General features: G+C 44.0%; 1 protein-coding gene across 10 annotated transcripts in view; it reads left to right on the forward strand.

Moving 5' to 3' along the window:
• EndoA (SH3 domain containing GRB2 like, endophilin-A) overlaps positions 1–23,714 on the forward strand; it is an 88,379-nt gene that overhangs the window by 59,356 nt on the left and 5,309 nt on the right. For 2 of the 10 annotated variants that reach the window (XM_077659227.1, XM_077659228.1), the window contains exons 7-13: positions 475–608; positions 1,695–1,761; positions 2,021–2,121; positions 4,234–4,337; positions 5,845–6,014; positions 15,834–15,956; positions 21,764–22,041. In XM_077659227.1, coding sequence (XP_077515353.1) covers positions 475–608; positions 1,695–1,761; positions 2,021–2,121; positions 4,234–4,337; positions 5,845–6,014; positions 15,834–15,956; positions 21,764–21,993 — 929 coding nt within the window. In that variant the 3' untranslated portion in view covers positions 21,994–22,041. Of the gene's footprint in view, positions 1–474; positions 609–1,694; positions 1,762–2,020; positions 2,122–4,233; positions 4,338–5,844; positions 6,015–7,184; positions 7,230–15,833; positions 15,957–21,763; positions 22,042–23,714 lie in introns of all 10 variants that reach the window. The other 8 variants (XM_077659233.1, XM_077659229.1, XM_077659230.1 and 5 more) reach the window with 8 other exon arrangements.

Below are 23,714 nucleotides of genomic sequence, written 5' to 3' on the forward strand. Positions count from 1 at the left end.
CTTTTTCTGTTGTTTTTCTTTTGAAATTGGTCATACAGTTTAAAATAAGTTTTAAGTTTGAAGGTATTGAAAAACCATGGTGATACTACTTTTTATCCTTTCTCACATCTGTTTTTCTCCCTTAGGTCAGTCCCTGAGAATCGTGTGATTGTACATTGTCAGTATGGTTTGAGGCCTTGTGGCTGTACAGGCTGCAGTTGGTGAACGCACTACCAGGTCTTATTGAGGGGAACTGCAGCTACTGTGGCGGCCAGGGCGTGCTATCCACTATGGCACTCACGTTGACAGAACTCTGACACTGTAGTGCCTGCCTGTTTCTTGACATGTACACACAGCTTGAAAACACAGCGGATTCACATTAGCCTGCCCTGTATTTTTTTTGTCTGCTCACGTCAACCATGGCCTGTTTTTTTGGCAGTGTGATTGGGTCAGTACCACTCATTGTTATTATTTTTTCCCCGATCTCCCATCCAGGGCAGAGCTTGGTGGAGGCTGGAGAGGCGCTGAAGCAGCTGGCAGACATCAAGTATGCCCTGGAGGATAACGTAAAACAGAACTTTCTTGAGCCCCTGACCCAACTCCAGAACAAGGATCTTAAGGATGTTTTGGTGCGTCCTGCCTTGTTATGTCAGTACATGCAGCTTCAGGTATTCCTTGTAGATACCTTGCACTGGGTTACTTGTGTGTATTCAAGCTTGAATGCTAGGTTGTCCTGGTGCAGGCAGGCACCCTTTCTGGTTTTCTGTAGCCCTAGATTGCTCCAGTGTGGGCTCAGAAATCCTTCAGTATCGGGTATTTTCTAACAAAGAAATATTTATAGTAGTTCTACCTCCCACTTGAATGCCGCCATAGCTCCATTTGTATGGTGCCATACATGTTGACACCAGTATTGCTGAAACCAGCTACTAGTCATATGGTATGGTAATGGTGTGGGGTATGGAAAACAGCTTTCACAGGTTTCTGCAAAACTGCATGGGAGCCAGGTAAAGAAGCCTAGCAGTATGTACACCCAGCATCAAAAGTTTATAGGGCGCAGGAGCCAGGCAAGGAAAAGGTGTATTTTGTCCAAGCTATAGCATGTAACCTAAAACCAAAACCTGCAGCTTGTGCATTAGTGCAGGAACGGTTTCAAGTGCTTGCCATTTCCAGGCTGTGTGCCCAGGATACATGGGAATAGTATCTTTCTGAGACTCGCATTCCCTGTAAAATTCTGGCGCCGGGTGTACAAAACGTGCGCACACACATACACACGCACATGCATGCACACACACATACGCGTGCACGCACACACACACACACACACATACAAGAGAGAGAAAGCCATTTAATTTTAACAATTCCTTTATCTCCTTATCTTTGTTTGCTTATGTTGAAACCAGTATAATTTATGTTTCAGAACACCAATATTGAAGTGTGACCTGTGGGCACATAACCGTATATGTTTATTTTTTAGGGGGGCCACTGCTACAGAAAAAAACTGTAAGGCATTTTTTTCATCTGTATACTTGCGGCCATCCCTAATTGTAATTGTAATCTATGTTTTTTAGCAAAAGTGTCTGAAATTTGACTTGAAAAGCATAGCAGTGTGTTCAGTGCCCTTTTGCTGCATAGCATTTTGTTTTGTATCTGCTGGCATAACTGAGGAGTGAAATAACAAAATAGGAGCAGAGGTTCTTCCATGTTTAATTTTCCAGCATCATCGCAAGAAATTGCAGGGCCGACGTCTGGACTATGACTGCAAGAAACGGAAACAGCTCAAAGGTGATTTCACTTTGCTTTTTGGTGTTCAAAATGAAGAATGGTGCATCAGCAGGATGATGATCTTGTAAAACATGAAGCCTCTCTTGTTTTGTGTTGATTTCCTTATGTGCTTGGAATCTCTTCTTACGCTTGTGGACCTCACTGCTTTTATGTAAATGTGTACAGGCATTCTAAAGAGTAGCGTTTTAAAAAAGCTTCCTTCTTGCAAGCTATCATGCTTCGTGCACTCTTACATTATTAGTCTTTCTTTTTATTTTAGGTGGTCACTTGACTGAGGAAGAGATTAAGCTTGCCGAAGACAAGTTTGAAGAGTCTTTCAACTTGGCTTCCATGGGCATGTTCAACCTTTTACAAAATGACGTAAGCACAGTGTCACTGCATTTTCTCTGACTGTGAATTGTTGCGGGCAAAGCTCACTTATCGAAGGCCTGCATGCTAGGAGGGCAGCTTTTATCGATGACCTAAGGACATCACCACATGTTACTGTTTTAATATCCTGCATCAACTGTCTGAATGCAGAAGTACATCCACTTTCACAAGCACAAAACTGAAAGATCAGCATAGTAGAACTATACTATAGTATAATCAGTATAGTTGCTTATTTTGGGAGGAGAGCTCAAGTGCCAAATGAATGGAATACTACAAAGTATGGCAGGTAAAATTGTGATATCTTTATTTCGATGCGAAAGCATTAGGGGTGCCATGTCCCGCGTCGGTGGCGTCTGTGTAAAGCCTCCACCTAGCAACCATGGCAGGTGGTGTTTGGGTGATTTCCCTTTCTCCACTTGCCACCTGCCCATTATCCCCCTCTCCACTTGTAGGAAAGAGGAGGGAGACGCCGGACTGAGAACGACTTGGCGAAGATTAATGAAAGAAGCAGTTACGAATGTAAATGTAATAACACTAGAATCACAATCACAATACAGGAGTGGGACTCCTGCTCCAGTTGTGCCATTTTGATTCAAACACAACTTTTTTCTTGCTCCAAACTGCACCAGCCACAGAGAAGAGACAAAAATTGCGCCACTTTGTGCCAGAACAGCCAGAACGACTTCGGCATCTGTGCTCCGGCAGTGGTCTCGAACAGCGGGATCATTCGTTTTTCAAAAAGAAAATGCAGCCATTATATTCCGTTCAGTGGGCGCCTCCCGCACAGTTTCTAATATTTTTCATGCTCTTTTAGGCGGTTCGAGCAAGTGGTGGCGTGTGCGCGCCACTCCAGAGTCCAGGCTGTCATTGCTGCTGACGCCAAGGAACTGAATGGGGTTGAGTAGGGCAGCGCGGCCAAGTGCGCGGCGTTTCATAACTTACGTACAAAACATTGAAAGGGAGGCTGAAAGCGCTGCGAGCAAACTTGATGTTAGTGGGGCGCTGAGCCATATTGATTCTGAGGGCATGGCGGATTTAGAATAAAGATGGATTGGAACAGTTTTACGTTTACCAGTTCGTGGTCGAATGCCGGATCTCTGGTTCTGTGGTAACTCAAATTATGTTACCGCGTCAATTGGACCGCACGTTTGGGAGCATTTTCGCCCATCATAGATGTCAGCGCAGCAATGTATAGTTCGATGGTAGCACCACCAATGTTTTCGGTTTTACGTGAAAGCTTGCGCCGTGCTGCCATCCAGGCATTTCACCAACACTGTTGAGTGATAAAAGGAATATGAATCGATAAACAAATGTCTTAGCCACCATTTCGAAATTTCGGATTCAATGTTGCAGACTATATACTTTTTCTGCTACGTACTGCTGTTAAAAAATCTACAGTGCCTATTACTAAAATTTGCATTCATTAGGCGGTTTCAGTATGGAGTATATCTGCTTCAAAATTGGGGCTATGTACAGTGTTCATATTGGCTTATTTTTTTGGTGGGTTCAAAGTGTGCATCTATGTTCGATTATTGTACTGAAATTTAGATAGGCCTGCTCCAAGCTGCAGAGCCGCCACGATGGTACAGTGCTTACGGTGCTCACGTGCTGACCCAAAGACGCGGGTTCAATTCCGGTCGAGGTGGTCGCATTTTTATACAGGTGAAGTGCAGTAGAGGCGCGTGTATTTTGCTATATCAGTTCACATATTAAACTGCGGCATGCCTAATAACCATAAGGTTGTTTTGACACATAAAACTCCGGCAATTATTATACAACCTGCTTCAAAATGAAATCTTGAAAATGAAATTTAGTTTGCTCGAAGAAGCTCCAAAGTGCGATTTTGGCTGCACCAAACTGCTCCAATATGCAAATTTGCCTGAGCCATGTTGTTCCAAAACACAATTTTACTTGCTCTAAAAATTGCTCCAGAATGACTTTGTGCAGTCCCACCCCTGATAATAGAATTAGAATTGGATCAGAATTGGTATCAGAATAGAAGCAGAATTACAATAGATTGGCGAGTGAAAGAAAAATGTCTCACATTTGCTCCGCATCGGTCCAGTTGATCGCCCATAAATTTTTGTTCTTTTTGCTACGCAGGTAGAACAGATTTCCCAGCTGCATGCCTTGGCTGAAGCCTTTTGTGAATACCACCAGCAGTGTGCAGAGGTCCTCCAAGGGCTAACAGAGCGGTTGCTCGAACAGTGAGTTCTGTTTGCAGGAGCCTAGCTTTCAAATTCATTATCTGATTTGCTGCCAATTCCAAAGCCACTGGTAGTATTTCTCTTTTTGTCACTCTGTAGAGCCTGAAGCCTATAATAAGATGAGTGCAAGCCTTTCTTATTTGATCAGGTGGCATTAAATTGTGTGACAGTGTCAGATATACAGTTGCTACAAGAATTTCTTGCTCTTCTTTTTAATGTAAGTTACATTGTTCTAAGCAACGTTCTCATTATGTTTATACTTGTGGTGGTTGTAAAACTTGTGCTCAGCTGCACATAATGGCTCTGCTTAAGGTGCTAAGCACCTTATCTCATAACTTTTCATTTAGGTTCCATGCTTAACACAAAAAAGGTTTATTTGTCGATTTTTGAGCTTTCACTCGGAAACTGCAAGTCTCTAAGCTTAATTCTGTTGAATATGTTGTGATATAAAACTCTTAATTGGCAAGGTACAACTTTTAATGTTAATTTCTAGAACAGTGGTTCTAAAAATAAACACACAGAAAAACCAAAGTAATGTTCAACAGTCTAGCAAGGGAACAGCAGTTCGCAATTGGTAGCAAGGTGCTGGAAGTGGTAAAGTAATATGTTTACTTAGGGAAGGTAGTGACCGCTGATCCGGATCATGAAAGGGAAATAACTAGAAGGATAAGAATGGGGTGGAGCGCATATGGAAGCTCCTCTCAGATCATGAATGGCAGTTTATTAATATCCCTCAAGAGAAAAGTGTACAACAGCTGTATCTTACCAGTACTCACCTACGGGGCAGAAACGTGGAGGCTGACGAAAAGGGTTCAGCTTAAGTTAAGGACACCACAGCGAGCCATGGAAAGAAAAATGATAGGTGTAACGTTAAGAGACCGGAAGCGGGCAGAGTGGTTGAAGGAATAAACGCGGGTTGATGGCATTCTAGTCGAAGTCAAGAGAAAGAAATGGGCTTGGGCAGGGCATGTAATACGAAGGCAAGATAACCACTGGTCCTTAAGGGTAATGGAGTGGATTCCAAGAGAAGGCAAGCATAGCAGGGGCGGCAGGAAGTTAGGTGGGTGGATGAGATTAAAAAGTTTACGGGCATAAGGTGGGCGCAGCTGGCACAGGATAGGTTTAATTAGGGAGACATGGGAGAGGCTTTTGCCCTGCAGTGGGCATAGTCAGCCTGATGATGATGATGAACTTTTAAACAGCGAGTTGGCATTGCAGGAGAGGGGAAAGAAATAGCTAGCTACGTGCATTTATTCATTCAGGCTTCTTGCAAAATATACTGCATTAGAGCACCATTTTTTTGAATAGGTTAAGCATAAAATGTCATCTTCAGACTACGTCGGACTGCATACTTTGATGCAATAACAAAGCACTAAAGTCTTTTGCAAACACCTTGGGAAGAGCAATGTCACATATGGTACAGGCCACCTTGCTTCAAGTGTGACATCTATAGCTTCTATCTTTCCTTTGTTGAGCTTCCAACAACATCTCAAGCCCTTCCGCGCAGAAAAGCGGAGGCGGCAGCGCATGAACATGAGCCGTACGAGCCAAAGAAGTTGTCTGACCTCAACCTGACGGCGATCCACGACGACGTCTCGCCCATGGTCGAGTCAGGTGGGAGCATCTTCAATGGCGAGCCCCATCAAAACTCCCTCTTCTTCTCCTCGGCCCCAACTGGTAAGACTGGTGGTGGCAGCTAGGCGCAGCTGAAACAGCAGCACTCAGAGCTCAAGGGGTAGCTTGCCGCCTGCCCCGCTGCTCTTCGCTTCCTGCCTTTTTGCTGCTCGGATCACAGGAGATGTGTAGTACTCTAAAGATAGCCACATCTTACCTCCTCACTTGCTCCTTGAACACCAGTGTAGACTGTGGCATTTCCTTGTTCTTACTACAGTCATGCATTTCTGATCACTTCACATGCGACTACAATTGCTGCTGAGTTGTGCATTGAGACTTCAGGACTCTGAAAGCTTTAGGCGGTTGCAAAAATTGTCCTCCTCATTGTGTAGGGTGCCTAGCCAGCTGGAAATTTCCAGTTCCTATACATTATAGTTGTTTGGTCTCTTAGAAAACTCTTTCAAATTAATTCATTTTACTTAAAATTGACCAAGTCCAATAGACTTCTAGGACAGTAAGTATATCTTTTTCAAATATACACACGCTACCAGGAATGCTGCCGGGGTCTTGCTGCTCAGAGTGGCAACTTTTCTCATCACTTGCAAGGTAGCTCTACTTTAGGTGCACTACTTGCTATTCCTGGCCTCAGCCAGCATTGCATGTACAGAAAAACTGTTGATGTGGCCAGTCTTACATCTGAGCTCACTTTCATACCCATATCGTTGCTCACTGTTAGCAGTGTTAACATTTTGTGCTCACACCGCACTCTGGATGTCTCCTGCAGTCAGATGTGTGCATAATTTGCAGTGGCTTTTAAGCAAACTTTGAATGGGCAGATAGATAACATGCTATAGATAAGTGCGTCATATGTGCAGTAGTTGAATGTGGTGACATTCCATGGTTCAGAGTCAAATATTATGCAGCTTTGCATTTAGACTGTACGAAGTGCCATTTTTTGTGTGGTTGTATGCTTTAACGTCACATTGCTTTCAGTTAATGATTTAACTAGTTGCTTTTCTATTTTGTTCTCTCACTGCTTGGTTCATCACATGTTAATCTGCAAACTAAGAGTCTTTGATAGGCAAGCAGCAGGTTTTTTACTTTTGTTGCTATTTAAGCATGCACAGGCACATAAGCGTGAATATCTGAAACCGTAATTTTTAAGTTATTCCTTTGCGTTTTGCTCGTAAATATCGTAAATACTCTCTCTTCCTTCCTGTTTTCTTGAAACAGATAGGCTGTTATCACCTTTGTTAGAGGAACCGCGTAAGTGTTACGGTACGTATCCAGTCTTTCTGAAAGGCTGTATTTATACACGCAGGTTCTAGAGGAGAGTCAGTGTGTATCGTGTACTACTTTGGGTTTTATATTTGTGTTTTCCCTTTTTTGTGAGTTGGAAGAGCGGCTTTTTTTTTTCTTGTGCCTCATTACATGGACACGCTACTGCGCCTGTGGTTTTTATTGTGCTAGGCTAAAAGAACACTCATATATTCAAAGCTTCACAGGTCTTGGCTTAGTAAAGGTTGACTGTAAACATCTGGGAGGAGACCCACAAATGTGTATCCTGCAGATAAAAGGGAGAATGTATGTTGTGTTTGTTTGATACGGTCATCTCAAAGCATGATAATTTTTAGCCTGGATCTCAGAAAGTTGCATGCATTAGTGTTTGGCTCTTGTGTGCTTTGCACAGGTTTCAGCATTTCATTGGTTGTGTTAGCTTGGGCAGGGCATTATGTTCTGTCAGAGCGACTAAGAGCTTCTTTCATATGGCATAACTCCCAAATGCTAATTGCCTACAGAATAAATAGCAGGTGCACACACTAAATATTCCAGAGACATATGCACAGCACAGAAGTTACCAGGAGTGATTTGGTGATACCTGTGGTGACTGCACAAGTCTCAGGTTATTCATTTTTTCTGCGCCAGTTGTAGCACCCGTTTCCTGTGCTAAACTTCTTGAAGGAAGGTTAGATGCAAGTTTCTTCTTTCCTAGTTTGCAAATGTGTGTAAGTGCTTTTGTTTTATTACTTTCTTCTTTATTTTCGTTCATTTCATTCTTGTTTCTGGCTCGTTTTTGTACAGAATGTTCTGAAATTTGCATGTACGACTTGGACTATTCTCTTCCGTCTGCAGCTTTGGAATGTTAGGCTCCACATACCATACCGAACCAAACATATTCTGTGCTATTCCGCTTAACTGTGCTTAGACCTTCATTTATCTTATCCAGCTGTGTTACAAATTAATATTTTGATCTTCGCTTTATTACAAAGGTCATACACATCAGCTAAAAACATTTGAAGGAAGTTTTGATGACCCTTTTCCTGTGTTTTTCTATTAAAGTTGTTTTCTTGTTAATGGAATTAGCATGCTCATAATGCACCAGCAGCTTTGTATAAATCACAAATGCTAAACATTATGTTGCTGGAGAAAATGTATGAACCCCTTGCGGACACACTTTTTTTCAAGAAACGGCACCAAAATGGTAATTTTTTTTTTTTATTGAAGGAACTGGTAAGTTGGTTGCTGTAAAGCATAAAAAACTTTTACGTCATGTAGCAATATTTATTACTCATATTTGCATTGTGGAAATTGGCTATATAAGGGTAACAAAGCATACAGGAAGAACTTCCAAAACAATAGCTGTAAAAGTCACGAAAGGTTTGTCACATTCACAACACCACTTAATCTTCCTATTCCAGCCTTTCACAGGTGTGCCAACGCTCAAAGCACGGAATCGCACACAGTGCTTTCTTGCACGAGCTGCGCCAGGTGCACGTTTCCTTGCGAACGTGCTTCCCGCTACTGTCCCTTTTCAAACAGCATATGACACATCGCCATATTGGTTTCTGCCTTTTTCTGTTGGCGGAAGTGTTGGTGGAAAAGTGTCGCTCAGTCAGCCTCTTCATAGCCAAGATGCTCCGTGGTCACCCTTTCTTTTGTGCCATTCCTGACTCAAAGCACTTCCTTGTTATGAATTCTATCAGCGACAGGCAGAACTCAAGGTGTGACGCTTTACCACCTTTTTTCTGATAGAGGGCAAAGGAGTTATAGGCCTTGCCTCATCAAGCAGATGCTGAAATATATTTTTGTACTATATGTTCTTTTGCTTTCTGGGAACAGAATAACTTGACAACATTTAGTCTACTCATTCCACTCTTCTCATTCCATGGTTATAGTCGAAGAATGCTGCTGGCTTTGTCACATCTTTTCCCAAACAGTCTGTGTATTTTGCCATTTCTGCACTATGAGAGAATCATCACAACTCTCTTATCTTTCCATTGAAATGCCAAGCGTTTGCCTCTTTCAAAAGCTTGCGCTTCACCTTTCTTGAGCTTAACTGAACGAAATGAAGGTGGAAGGTCTTTTCTCATAGCTCTTGTTTTTTAGAAGTCTGTCTGCCTCGTTATCAGTAGATCTACAAGCTGTGGTGAGGTGTAGAAATTGTCTGTTGTGAGACTATAGCCTTGGTCCAGGAGTCGCTCTACCAATTTTATGACAACCTTGCTCACCATTCCAACATCGGCTGACAATGGCACGCAGCATCAAGATTTGTGTCTTTCCCAGCGTACAGTACTGTGTTCCAAACATATCCACTTCCTGACTCACAGAGAAGGTAGGCTTTTATGCCAAATCTTTCTTGCTTGGAAGGAATGTTCTGTTTCCAGCCAAGACGCCCTTTGTACAACAGGAGGCTTTCATCAACACTTATGTTGCATTCAGGCATGTACAATGTCTGGTACCTCTTCAGAACCTCCTTGTAGAAAAGCCGTATTTTGCGCAGTCTTGGTTGCGGGTGGTCTTCAATGTTCACAATGGTGTCAGTGTCGACAAAGTGCAGCATGCGCATAATGATCTCGTAGTGCCTCCCACTCATTATCTGTCCAAATGCTGGCATTTCAATTAGTGCACAGTGCGACCAGTACATTCTTTCAGTTGGCTTTTTTACTATAGCCTGAAGCAAAATGACCGCCAAAAACATTTGCATTTCTTCCCACGTGACTGGCGTCCACTTGTTGAAGCGAGAAAACTTTTTCAAGTTGTGCTCCATCAGAAACTGGTCTGCATAGCGGTTTGTCTCTGACAACCAAGTCATTGATGTCCTTGTCAAAGCACTAAAAATTTCTAATGGTTCTGGCCGAGAGCCGACGTCAAAAGTGACCCCAGGCAATCCTTTGGAGACTAACCTGGGAGGTGCGGGCAGGGAGCTTTTCAAATAAATTTTGCACCACTCACGGCTGCTTGCAATTGCGTCCTCTCCATCTTCTGTTTCACTGCAAGGAAGGTCCTCGCTATCGTCATCCTCACTTGAGGAACAAAACAAATTGTAACCTTCAGCATCACTTGAGTAGGTCGCATCGCTGCTCTCGCACTCCGCCATGTTCATTTGTGCAGTGACAAGTTTCTCCATTCAGGCTATGCAAGAAGCAGTCAGCCCTTCAGCATCCGTGCTGCTATCTCTCAGGAACCCAAAAAATGCTTTGGACGAGCCCTACTCATCTTAAACTGTAATCGGAGTGCCAGAAAGCACAGGACGAGCTGGACTCGTCATGAGCCAAAAATGACGGTTGGCTTATGACGAGCCTGCAGGGCTCGTCCAAGTCCGCTAGGGGGTTAATGCATCCTCATACTGCTACTAGTGTACAGTATTCATTAGGCTTGTCCAAAGTATGCAAATGGTATGGTGCAGAACAAACAAGAAACAAGGTGAAATCGCACAAAGGCTGCTGTACACAAGATATGATCCTCTTGCCTCTACCTCTTGCATGCGTGACTGCAGTTACACACAAGCATTTGTTCCTAAACTCAGTAGTTACGGTCAAGTGTTGTGATACATTTGCACCAGTGTGCTTTGCGCAAGTTTGGTGTACTTTGTAAACCTGGGCAGGGTCAACTGTAAAGAAAGCTTGCTTCATATCTTGTCAGCGTCACTGATGGTTGAGTTTCTAACAGTCTGTAGCTGTTTGCAGAGTGTTTCTGTTTAGAGGCAGGTAATTTCTTTCTGCAGTTGCTGTTATGATGGTTAGCTCATCACATAATATTTACTGTTTTTGTGTGCATATTGGAATTGTGATGGGGAACAGCTGATGAGGAACAAAAGGGAGCATACTGCGTGTCAGCCGCTATGTCAGAAGGATAACTGCTAATGCAGCTGCACAGGTAATGGGGCAGTCATCTCCACCACCACCAGCCTTACTTTCCTCTTCCTTTCCACAGTGTGTGTGCAGTTCTCTGTGTGTGATGAAGATTCCCGCATGCCTTTTCTCTTTGCTCATGCAGGTGGCATGGGTGAACTTGGGGCTTGCCTGTGTCCTAGTGTGTGTGCCTTTAAAATACCTGCACCCACAGTTGCTGTGTTAGGAGACCCCCAGATGTGTGGTTGCAAGAGGGGGCATAATGGAATGTACGCAGCTGCTCAAGCTTATCAGCAGCACTAACTTCTCATTCGTTCATCTAGTCAGTAACAGCTCAATTGACTAGCTTGTTCAAAGGGTCTGGACTAGAGCACGTCTTTGCGATATCTGAACATGTAAGCGGCACCATCTCTGAGTATGAGCTACAAGTCCTTTTACTATGCAACAACAAATTACTGTGCAGCGTGACGGAATGTGTCGCTAGCCATCACTGGCAGTAATTGTGTTCCTGATTCATAAAGCACTGGCAAAAGGCTGATCAATTGTGCTCTGTCATAATATGGTTCCTTAGTTTTTGGGTAAAAACTTGATTGTTTCTGATTTCTGCACCCCGAGATAATTTTCTGCCCATTGGGTCAAGTCCGCTTCCTACCCAGAAACTGCACGCCCAAAACGTGTTCTGACACTGGAAGCAGCTGAACTGAGATACCTTACTGAAACTAGCAGCTACCCTGTGCTTATACGAGAAAGGCCGATTCCACAGCTGATTGTCACCTCTGGCCTTTGTTGACTCCCTTAGCTCTTGTCACTGAAGACATCACTTCTGGATGAGGTCAGATAACATGCATTGAAAGTTATGCTCTAGAACATAGGCTTACATTTCCTTGTCACATTTTACCTTTCGGTTCTACCTTTCAGTAAAATTTCATGGACTGCTGCTCCAAAGCTGTAAAGTCTTGCCGCACAGCATCAATGATACTGGCAGATTTTATTCACAGAGTGTGCACGCACAAGGGACCAGCAAGTCTGGAATAGACACAGAAATGGTACAAACGCAGACGGTAATGAAGGTTTAGAGCAGTTATTGGAGGAGGAAAGAAGGAGCAAGCACGTGATGTCGTGAACATTTCCATCTGTAGCTTTTATGAAGTGTTCATAAAAATAAAGTATTTCATGGCCTTTTACAGAGTAATGTCTATGGTTATTTCTTTTCACTGTAAAAAATTATCCAAAAGAGGCCAAATTATGGAACGCTTTCAAAAAAAAATTTTATTGTGCATTAAAAAAATTTTTTCTTACCCCCTCCATTCCATGAAGATGTAAGACCTGAAAATGAAGGGCCTTAATCATATTGCATGGCTGGCAGCTTAGACCATTGCTTTGCAGTGCAAGTTGCAAACGGTACCACTTACATTTTAAGATATGGTGGCATCCTCTGTGTTCATTATGCTTCAGTGTGTGTGTGTGTTGGTAGAAAGCTCTTTCCTCTACTCACTGTTGTTTCTCTTTATCCACTGTCGTGTGTGCTTGTGTAATTAACGTTCATTTAACGCCTGTGTGCTTGCACGTCTCATCTACATTTCTGTCATCCATTACCTGCGCAGTCGTATTCATGTTGTGATACCAGTTGAGCCACTGACTTTGTCTTTCATCCACCTAACTGGGAAGGCAGTAACCTTTGGCACTGTCAGCTCAGTACCTTTTGCAGACCTTAATGTTTGGTGTGGTAGTATGAGACTTTTGGTTGGGCCTGACTTAAAATTATGTTCCTTGATCTTTTGTGGACTCCTTAATGCATCCATTTCAGATGCACCTAAGATGTGATAAAAGCTAAGCACCCAGTCTGATTTATTCTTGTTCAAAGGATTTAAATACTAATATATACACTTTTCTGCATGAAGTGCAGCAGCTGAAGCACTAAAATAGCATTGATTTTTTTGAAATCCTAGGTTCAACGGAATGCCGTCTGGCGAGGGAAATTCATAGCAGTTTTGCAGAAATATACACTTGCCAAAAAAGTGCAAGAAAAACGAAAAATGATTGATGTTTCAGCACCCATGCAGGTGCGTTGATCATAATGAAGTGAAGGACAGGACAGGGCATTATATTGGGGTTAGTTTTCTAAAGGAGCAGATGTTTATCTCCCAGAGATTGCCTCGTGCCCAGTTAGTTGTATGCGGTGTTGAATGAATGCACAGGGTACCATGAGCAAGCATTTTGGTAGTGATTTTTTCTTGGCAATTCCAATCTGTGGCATGGCCGGCCTCTCTATGGTGTTCCACTAAAGTGTTTGAGCGAGCACTGCCTTGGACTACGTCATTTTGCTGTTGCTTGGTTTTTCTCATGAATTTTCCTGTTTCATCTATGTAGGCAGCATCACAATCATGACAGGGTATCATATGACTCCTGGGTAGATAGCTTGGTCAACATGCCAAGGACCCCATTGAGCAAGCTATATACCCAGTATGACGGAAGCCAACAGTCACGGAAACCAAGGAGCATAGGGGATGTTTTTATTTATTTATATGAATTTGTGGTTTCATGAATGGGAGATTTATAGGGTAATTATTTAAACATAGTTGATTAGAAAACAGAAGAAAAAATAACCACATGCCACCGGTGGGATCCAAACCCACGACCTCCGAATTTCGCGACCGGTGCTGTATCAACTGAGCTGAAGCAACGGCTGCCCAATCTTCTGCTTTCAGGGGTATTTATTTGTAGTGTAAACTAACATTAAGAGCGTTCACCGGTGCCACCCTCGTCCATAGCAGCGTAGTACATAGTACATCCTGTATTACCGCGAGTGCAAAGCGAAACGTGATCGACTAGAAAGGGTGGAAGCTGTGAGATAACAATCTTATGCTACCCGTGGCATTCAGACTGCCAGAATCAAAGCCTTCGTTAGCTACTGGGCAGACAAGAGTCAGTTCGTAGAGCACCGGATGCGAAATTCGGAGGTTGTGGGTTCGGATGCTACCGGCAGCATGTGGTTGTTTTTTCTTCTGTTTTCTAGTCAGTTATATTTAAATAATTACCCTTTTAATCTGTCATTCATGAACATGTGTAAATTTAAATAAATAATTAAATTAGGAGGACGCTTTGGAAATGCTGAAGTATGTTCGGCGAAAGCCTGTGGCCACTCCACTACCACCTATTTCCATGACTGTTTGTGCGTGGCGCCCACCGTCGAATGGCCACAGGCTTTCATCAAACACACTTTAGAATTTTCAAAGTGTCCTCCTAATTTTTCATTTGTTCATTGATCTTCTGCCGTTTGGGAGCCATCTGACTCACTCACTCGACTGCAGTGACACGTCTGGCGAAGGAACGCCGTCGCAGCACGTACTCGCTCCGTCTGCCGGTGCAGGTGGCATCACTGTTTCTATGCACAGCTGCGCATGCGCTTTGGCGCCGCCACCTATAGCTGAGGGGCGAGGAGGGTGTGTGGGGGTGGGTCACAGCTGGCACTGTTCCAGGCTTTGGATGTAACGGACGGTCACCGCAAGTATGAGCCATTAAAGGCTTTCGCCTTAAAAATTCCCTCTGCTCCTTGGTTTCCGTGACTGTTGGCTTCTGTCATGTATGTCATAATGAGCCGCTCTTTTCCCTTTCCTTGTCTGCTATATACGCAGGAGTCTCTATAAGATACACTGTGATGATTGTGACATTGCCTACATAGGTGAAAGAGGAAAATTCGAGAAAAGAATCGGGTAACACCAAAATGACATCATCCAAGGCAATGTTCACTCTCATGCATTTGCAGAGGCCAAAAAGACATCGGCCATGCCATCGATTGAGGCACGGGTCGTGTGATTGGCAAGAAAAATCGCTGCCAAAACGCTTGCTCATGGTACCTCTGTACATTCAGTCAATGCCACATGCAGTTAATAGGACACAAGGAAATTTCCCAGAAATAAACAACCGTTCCTTTAGAAAAATCGCCCCTACATAATGCACCGTCACATCCTTCACTTCATTATTATCAAGGCACCCGTATGGGCACCGAAACATCAATCATTTTTTTTTTTTTTGCATCTTTTGGGCGAGCGTATGTTTTTGTCAGATCAATTTTATCATGGCATCATATATTTCACCCAAATTATTCACTTTTTTTATACAGGAGCAGATGCAAAAACATTCCTGCATGCATGGAGACATGGAGAAATTCGTTGGAAAATCTTAATAACCTTGAATTGATCCAAGCACTGTTTATTTTCATTTTTAGGCACTTTGAAATGTTAAATTACTGATTTAGGTCTGTTTAGTTTAAATTCCAAAATTGCAGGGCATTGAACCATAGCTAGTTATCGTTAGAGGAAAAATATGCCACATCTGGTTTCACTGCTAAACCAATTTACTGGAGAGATGCATTGCCTTGTTAAATAGTATCTGCATTGACTTCAGGGTGGGATGTGTAACAGAGACATGCGGCTGCATTGTTGGCTTGTGAAAGACAGCTCACCAAGATATACCAAGTGACCCCACTTTCAAGCCTTACCTTTTGTGGCTCACTTGGATCACTTAGCTACTACTTTGTTGTTGAGGTATCCCCAAGAGAAGCATTCACAATGGTGACTGGCTATAACAGACACCATCGATTCAAACTGGCTGCTGCACGGGGCAGAAATTTTGCTATAGTTAGATGTATCCTGAAACGGTGTCGGAGGAAGAGGGATGCAGGCAAGCCCCGCTCACTTGCGTGGGTACCAGCGGTGACATAGACCTGGCGGGGTTGTCCCCTTTGCAGCGTCTCCTGCCCGCTCTCCCCTGAGCTCGCCTGTGAACCCACGGCCCGCCAATAACCTCTTCCTGGGCAGCTTCCCCAATCCGCATGGCACGGGGGCCTCGCCTGGCTCCAGGTCTCCCAATGGTACTCGTGTTCCTCTTTCCAAGGGCGCCACGCTGCTGCCACCACTTCCTTCTTTGGTTCTCTACTTTGTTGCCCCTCTGGCCTTCTTTTCTCTTCTCCACCAGTGCCTCGAAAGGTTGCTCCTCTTGATTGTGTGATGGTGTAGGACGCAGCTTTGCAGCCTCTCTGAAGCATGATGACACTAGAATAGCGACTCTCAGTTTGTTGCCACTGAAACTGAGCTAGGTGAATAAAGAGGTACAGAACACGTTGTGTGGTGAGGCCTTAGAACCTGCCAGAAAATTGCTGGTATATTGTCTTTGTTAAGGTGGACACTTGGGCAAGTTGCTACTTCGTCCTGTGTTTCTGCACTGTTTTTTCCTTTTTTATTGTCTTTGGCCTGCACTTGTTGGGGCAGTTCTTTGCAACAGCAAAGCATGACCATATAGTTACATTTGCTATTGCTTTTACGTGCAGTCGAGTAAACTAATGCACTTTCGGTTTGTACCTAGCTGTTGCATCATACATGTCCGAAATGTTGCTGAGAGAAAGTCATTGAAATGCATTTTGCGCTCTCGATTCCACTTTTTCCTGTGCTCTCGTGCACAGAGAATTTCTCATGAGCCTTCTTTGCATAAAGTGCACCACAGGTTAAGAATGTGTTTCTTATAAAATAGGGCTGTCTTTTGCAGAAAGTCAAGTAGCACATGCCTGTGGTGGTCCTTTTCTGTGGAGTTCCCTTCTGTGCCAGCTACCAGCTGAAGCAGTTTTTAGATTTGTTTCTTACTATTGCATTTCATTGACCGTCATGTAACTCAAGTAGTCAGTTAACCAGTTCATCTGTGCTGCCCATTATTGGTCGATTGTGACGAGGCATGCTGGGATCCATACTTTGCCGAGTTTTTAAAATTTGTTGCCTGAGATATGGCAGGAAATGCTGTATACTTCTTCATGTAGGTGAGACTTTGCTAAGTTTATTTTGAAAGTTTTGTTTCTTGTTGCAGGCATTCTACTACATATATTAGGCGCCTCTTTCTATTCTTATCGGTTCTGTTGTTTGCGGCAAGCATTTGTTTTGTTTCTTTGCTCCAGCCGATGCTAGCATAAGATGGCCTGGTGCTGCATGCTGTGTGGCAGCTGAAACGTGGCGCTCTTTCTACTCTTTGCCTGCTAACTTTTTCCCTTTTGCCTCTCTTGTTGTTCACTTTCTGTCTCTCACTGTCACGGTTGCAGTAAATGTGGTGACCTTCTAAGCTTGATTAACTGCAATGGTGCTGAGTGTATGTGTTATTCCTTGTCTATTCTGTGTTTTACATTCTAATGGTGTGGCCTTTGTGTGTAAGTGGTTCACGAGCCGGAGTTTCAAATGTCTCACTGACATGCTTTCTGGCTGCTCTTCTGTGCTTCTGTCATTGTGTGCATCTGACAACTTTCTGGGTGCTACTGTTGGTACGCGTTGACACCAAAGGAGGGTGGGTGTTGTCTGCTACCTTCGTGTGTCCTTGCTGTGTTGTTGTGGTTCTACTTGCATAGTTTCTCTGTGGGCTGCTGAATATGAGGCGCTCTAATTCTGGCTGCATTTAGCTAATTCTACAGAGCCAAGCGCCAAACACGGTGCAGCTCTTTGCAAGCACAGTTAGGTGAGCCGTACCTAATTGTTGAGGGTACACGACTACCGTGCCCAGTTTAGCAATGTAATTTATTACCTAGGCAGGAAACCTGCAACGACGTTAACAAAACTCTGGACTATACTGGCGTCCTGGGTTTTTTTTGTTTGTGAACTATAGTAGTCCTGAGAGCACCGTGTTTTTAAGTCGGATAGCATTGGAAAAACGTATACCGGCTCATTTCAAAAAAGCACTAATCATATAGCATTCACCCAGACAAAGCCATACTGCAGTAGAACTTGATGCTGGGCTAGTTGACTCATTCTTTGGAAGTGAAGGTAGCGCTATAAGGAAGACCACAGGGCAAGAGGACGACACAACAAAGAAGAACGCTTAAGATGAGAGATGGAACGCTGTACTAGAAATGTACTTCAATAAAACTTTGTGACAGGCTAGTTGGAAACTCATTCTTTGAAAATGAAGGTAGCACTATAAGGAAGATCACAGGATGAGAGGACGGCACAGCAAAGCAGAATGCGTTCTTGTTTGTTGTGTCATCCTCTATGAGGCTATGTAGTTGGAGAAAAATTCTTCCTGGCCCATGGGGTTTAAACCCGGGGCCGCCACCACCTTTCCTGGCAGTCACTCTACCAACTAAGCTAACCAGGATGGCTAGTAAATGGTAAGGCAAAAAAGCCGGCTTGATTAACAACTTGAAATGAGTGTGTGTTAGTCCATTGTACCTTGGAAAATCCCCCAAAGGATCTAGCTTCTGCTCGGCCGTTGGGGATTCCTCCGAAAGGCATTGGAATGTTGGCTAATTAAGGTATGCATTAGAGGCAAAGATGAGCTCGTGAATCTTAACATGTTTGCAGCTCATTTCTGCCGCAGGTGCCATGATCTTCACAATATACTAGAAGACTTAGATGATGGTACCAGCACTGGCTTGTTTTCCAGGTGCAACATCCAACTGTGTGCCTTTCTTTTTCCATGTAAAACTTACATGCTTGTGAGAAATATGCAAATACACTTACTTTATTTTGCCTTGGGCACACAAGGCACAAGAAAGTTGGTTTTGAGCTGCAGTTGGGAACTTGGAGCTGTGAGCATATACATATCACAGGCTGATATATTTTGATAGTAGTAGGTATGTTTAGAGGCGCCCATTAAATTTTTAGATTGTTTGGAGGCTCGCAAATGCAAGTGCAGTTTGGATGCCTTGTGACCACTGGTAACTTGAAGAAGGAAGTTGTAGCACATGCAGCCTTTGCTAAAAGTAAAGAGCAGGAAATGATGTAAAGTTGTTTTGTAAAACTCTTGTAGCTCTCATGGATATCCGGAGAATTGGAAAAGTGACTCTTCTCATTTTCTAAGGTCGAGGATATCAAACCTGGCTCTGAGGAACTCGCGGCTTCTACTGACAGCTTTCTAGGGTTCCTTTCAAGCACCTGGCATGCATTTTATCTCTCCCAATGAGGCACATGCTTGGCCTTCATTGACTGAATCTCTAATTAAAGGTTTGAAAGAATTAAGAAAGAATTTGCTATGTGTCGTTTTGCAACAGAATATTATCATACAGGTTACGTGTACTCAAGTTTTATAGAGGAGAGAGAAGTTTTTGCCTAAATACAGCTGAAGCAGCACTGTTGGTTACTACCTGACACACTTGGGAAATAGTATGCCTAGTGTGACGCATACAGAGAACAGGCAGGTAATTGTTAAGGCTACTTAGTAATATTTGTACCTATTGAGAAATGTGAAGTTTCTATTAGGGTCATATTTTTTTTTTCTGTGTACTTCCAGTAAAATTATCACCTGTCTTAATGATTACACGATTTACCCCTCTAATCCCTGGTTTGAATGGCTGTTGGCTTCTTTCATGTACAAGAAACCTCCCAGTGACATCATTCTTTCAGTGACAGTTCTGGCTCAGCGTAAAACAAAATTTCTAGGCAATATGCTTGATGTCCTGTCTGGTCTGCACGAGGACCTACTTGGAAAATTCCGCACCTGGTGACATATACTGCTACCGGTTCCTGCCACGTAGCATACATGAATGCACAGCCGCAGTTGCTATCAACACATGCAAGCAGCCACAGTTGTGGGCCCCTCTGTTGTTTTATAAGCAGATGGAAAAAAATGTCCAGCATGAAACCACCTTTCCAGAACTTGTGTTGTTTGGTAGCTATTGACTATCTACAGCTTTCTAATAGAAATTTCATGCAGATCTCCAGTGGTTTGGAAGTAACTTGATCCTAAAAAAAAAAACAAATTATACCTGGTTTATAGGGGTTTAACATGCCAAAGCAACTCGGGCTCTGAGGGACGCCGTAGTGAAGGGCTCCGGAAATTTCGACCACCTGGGGTTCTTTAGCGTGCACTGACATCGCATAGTGCACGGGCCTCTAGAATTTCGCCTCCATCAAAATTCGACTGTTGCAGCCGGGGTCCAGGGACCGCCGCGCTGCGGCCGGGGGAACATTATAATTGCTAAACAAGAAATACTGCTGGGTGTAGAGGGGACCATCAGAAATTTTACAGGGGTATCACTCTCGCTGAATAAATCGGTATTTTTAGCATTTGTTTATGTTAGATGGAACATCATGCATGTGTGCAGTGGAACCTCGTTGATGCAACTTTTTTTTCCTCTGAAAATAAACATATTATCCAGGAAAATTATACGTAATCCATAGCACCTAATTTTGAAAAATAACTACTGAATGAGGTACAATGGCATTTATTGTCGATTTCATTTCATAAAAATGTTGATTAGCTTTTCTTGGCACAAGGTCTGAACAGCTCCTTTAATAATGATTGTAACATTCGTTCCTCATTTTCATTATCCTTAGCACGGAAGGAACTTGACAACACATCAAGTCCATCAATTGCAATAGCGAAACTAGCTGGGATGCTTTGTTTTCGGATGCTTCACCCCTTTTTGCAAGGAAGCTGCTGTGGTGGCTGACTGTTGCAGCACCTTTGCTCTTCATGCTGCGTCTCCCAGACCTGGGCCGCTCATAAGCAGGCGCGTCGTTGGAGCCCTAAGATGCTTTGCTCACTTGCCTTTAGGTACTGTGAAGCAGTTGCTGCGTTTCTTCGCGGAATGTCGTGTCCTCGCGGGAACGGCTTGCTCTTTTAATGCTTTGCCCATTTACACCTAAGAATTGCCAAGAAGCTACCGTTTCACATCGGGTGCCCTCACATTTGACCTACTAGTATGTTTGCACATGTGCAGTTGGTCGCTGAACATATTGTGCGACCAGAACTTGTCGAGACTTAGAACGCTGTAGCTGGGAAATCGCGTTATCCGGGAACATATCAACTGGAAGAAAAATACAGGAAATAATACAGGAAACTACCTGAAATTTTTATTGCCTGTGATTTTGGAAGTTGTGAGCTGGAAAAGTATCAACGAGGTTTTACTGTATAACATCATGCTATCATGCACATCATTTTGGAGTGGTATGAGAACGACAGAATGCTTTAAAGTTAAGTGTTCAAGTGTAGCAGAGAATTAGGTGGGGTACCGTCAACACTGATTGCAAGTAGTGATGAGATCGTTATGCAAAGCTGCAAAATATGGAGTGTAGCAGTAAGTGTGTGACACAACCAGAATGTGTTTGTTATGGAATGTAGCATTTAGTGTGTCATGACACAAGCAAAATGTGTTAGTGCTTATTTACAAAACTAAAGTGGCTCGCATTAGCTTTGGTGCATCACCCTACAGGTGTTAATCATGCTTGCATATGTATGTGTTATAAATTGTAGCCACCGGACATGCACTCCAATGGCAAAAGGCTGGAATTTTTTTTTTATCTGTGTGAACTCTTATCCTACAGTTTAGCACTGCATTGATAGACAGGGAGCCTGCCTCTTTGTCAAGATAGACAAGCTGAAATAAGCTTCACACTAGCCGGAATAAAATACAATTGACGTGGACCAGAAACGACGCGTACTCTTTTGCATCTGGCATGATTTGTGTATTGGCGTGAAGGCCTGCCTAATGCATGTTAAGCAGCTAGGTGTGCGTCAGTGTCGCAGTGTGAGCAGGAATAACAGCACCTGAAAAACTTCTGCATTTCGTTCTGATTGCCCTTGTCAGCCATGTGTTTGTTGTCAGGTGTCTGTCCCTTTGGTGGTGCTAGAGTCTGTGTTGCAGGGGAGTTGGGGGCATATGAGTGCATGCCCACTTATAGCGGGTGGGGGGCGGGTGCGGCTCAGCATCTCCACTTCCATCGCCGGTGCGGTCGCCAGCCCGGGCCCCGCGTGCCCCGTCCTGCCGAGCGCTGTACGACTTCGACCCGGAGAATGAAGGCGAGCTGGGCTTCCACGAAGGGGACATCATCTCGCTGGTGCGTCGCGTCGACGACAACTGGTACGAGGGGAGCTTCGACGGCCGCACGGGCATGTTTCCCGTCAACTACGTCGAAGTGGTGGTGCCCTTGCCCTGAGCTGCTGTCATGGTCGAGCCACCGGCAGGTGCTGCTGGCTGATGCCACGTAAGTTGGTGCATCTTGCTGCAGCTCCTCGTATTGCACAAGTGGAATATCCATGCGCGGGGAGCAGCTTCTTGTTCAGTGCTCCTGAGCCACTGGCAAGTGATGTGTTGTGCTGTATTGCCCCAACTAAAACATTCATGAGCACTTGGCAATGTTTGGGAAATCTTCATCTTGAAAAGGGAGTTTTTAGTTGCCAAGAGAGACAAAGCCGTTTTTCTTTTTTTCAGAGGGCAGGGGCCATATTACGCAGTGATCACAAATCCGACGAAAAGTTATTGACAGTGACGTCAAAATGATGAAACTATAAGATGTCGCTTTTTAACGCAACGGTGAATCAGCCACTCACAGCACGGTGGCGCCCCAAGATCATTCATTTGCACGGCGAGGGGCCATCTGCTAATTTTTTGTAGAAAGATTCAAGAAAAATGCAGCAATAAAATAAGCAATGTTTTATTTTGCTAAAAAGCTGTGCCTAAATTCAATATTCAGGAAAACAAGGAGTGTACAAAGTTTTGCTATTAAATTTGCTGGTGGGTAACTATCGCTTCCTTGGGGGGTGCGCTGCTCTGCGCGAAAACAGCTGGTTCTGCACCTATAAGTTATTGCTTTTTACGTGGCCTCTCAAATCAAGGCACTGTGCAGTTGATTTAAGTCTAGGCACTGTGCCGTTGATCTAAGTTCGCAGAAAAATCTGAACAAAGGCAGTGAAGGCTACAAGTCTGCCCAGCAAACTTGCAAGGAGCGTTTAATACGAAATCGACGAAGACAATTTGAAGTCGGTTTGTTCGACGCTTACGAATGATGACGAAAGTGTCAAAGGATGAAGTGCTGCAGTATGTGATGCATGGCTGTCTGCTTCTTTTTCCTTGGGAAACAGAAAATGACCACAAAGTGCAATTTGTGGGGAAAAATAAAGTTCTTAGCCAGCATAAGCGTGTTTTGTTCATATGTAGCTGTGGCACAGAGGTAACCGCGGGAACCCACTCCTTCTGCGCGCTAACTTTACAGATTGCCTTCGACACCCGCCGCACCCATTTGCTCACCATCAGTTGTGCAATGCTCACGCGTGCCTCATTACCAGTCACAGGTGGCAAAGAACCGCAGTGCACACACCACCTGCCGCCGCACCAACAGCGCACTCGCACGCACACCTCCCAGTTCATCGGCGACTTTGCACAGCCACTCCATAGTATGCTTCACCAGTTGAAAAAAAGCGTTGAAACAGCTTGTCCAGCAAGTCAAATGCATCTTCGTGCGCCCGCCTTCACAATTGCTCACGACGGTGCAGCCGCCTCAGTCGTATCGCCACTTACACCGCCGCCATTTTCTGTTACAAATGCAACGGTCAAATTGACCGCCTCAAGGCGATCACAAAGAACAATCAATTTCCGCCTCCATAATTAGATGTGCAACGTCATCACTGCTGCCACGTCCGTGACGTAATCTGCAGCCGCCCATGATGCAAAAAAGCAATATGGCTGCCGGCCACGGCCGACCAATAGGAGCGAGGCTAATTGATCCGTTTTTGACAAGTTTGTGATTTGATCGTTCCATAATTCGGCCCCAGGTGTGGACGAGATTATCAAATTCACCCTTAGTTTCCATCTTCGTTCGCATCCTTCTTGTCTGCGGCTAGCCTGGCTGCAAGCATGCGCAAATGCTTGTCATTGTGG

This window comes from Amblyomma americanum, chromosome 3 (assembly GCF_052857255.1).
Source record: "Amblyomma americanum isolate KBUSLIRL-KWMA chromosome 3, ASM5285725v1, whole genome shotgun sequence".
In the NCBI taxonomy this organism is placed as follows: Eukaryota; Metazoa; Arthropoda; class Arachnida; order Ixodida; family Ixodidae; genus Amblyomma; species Amblyomma americanum.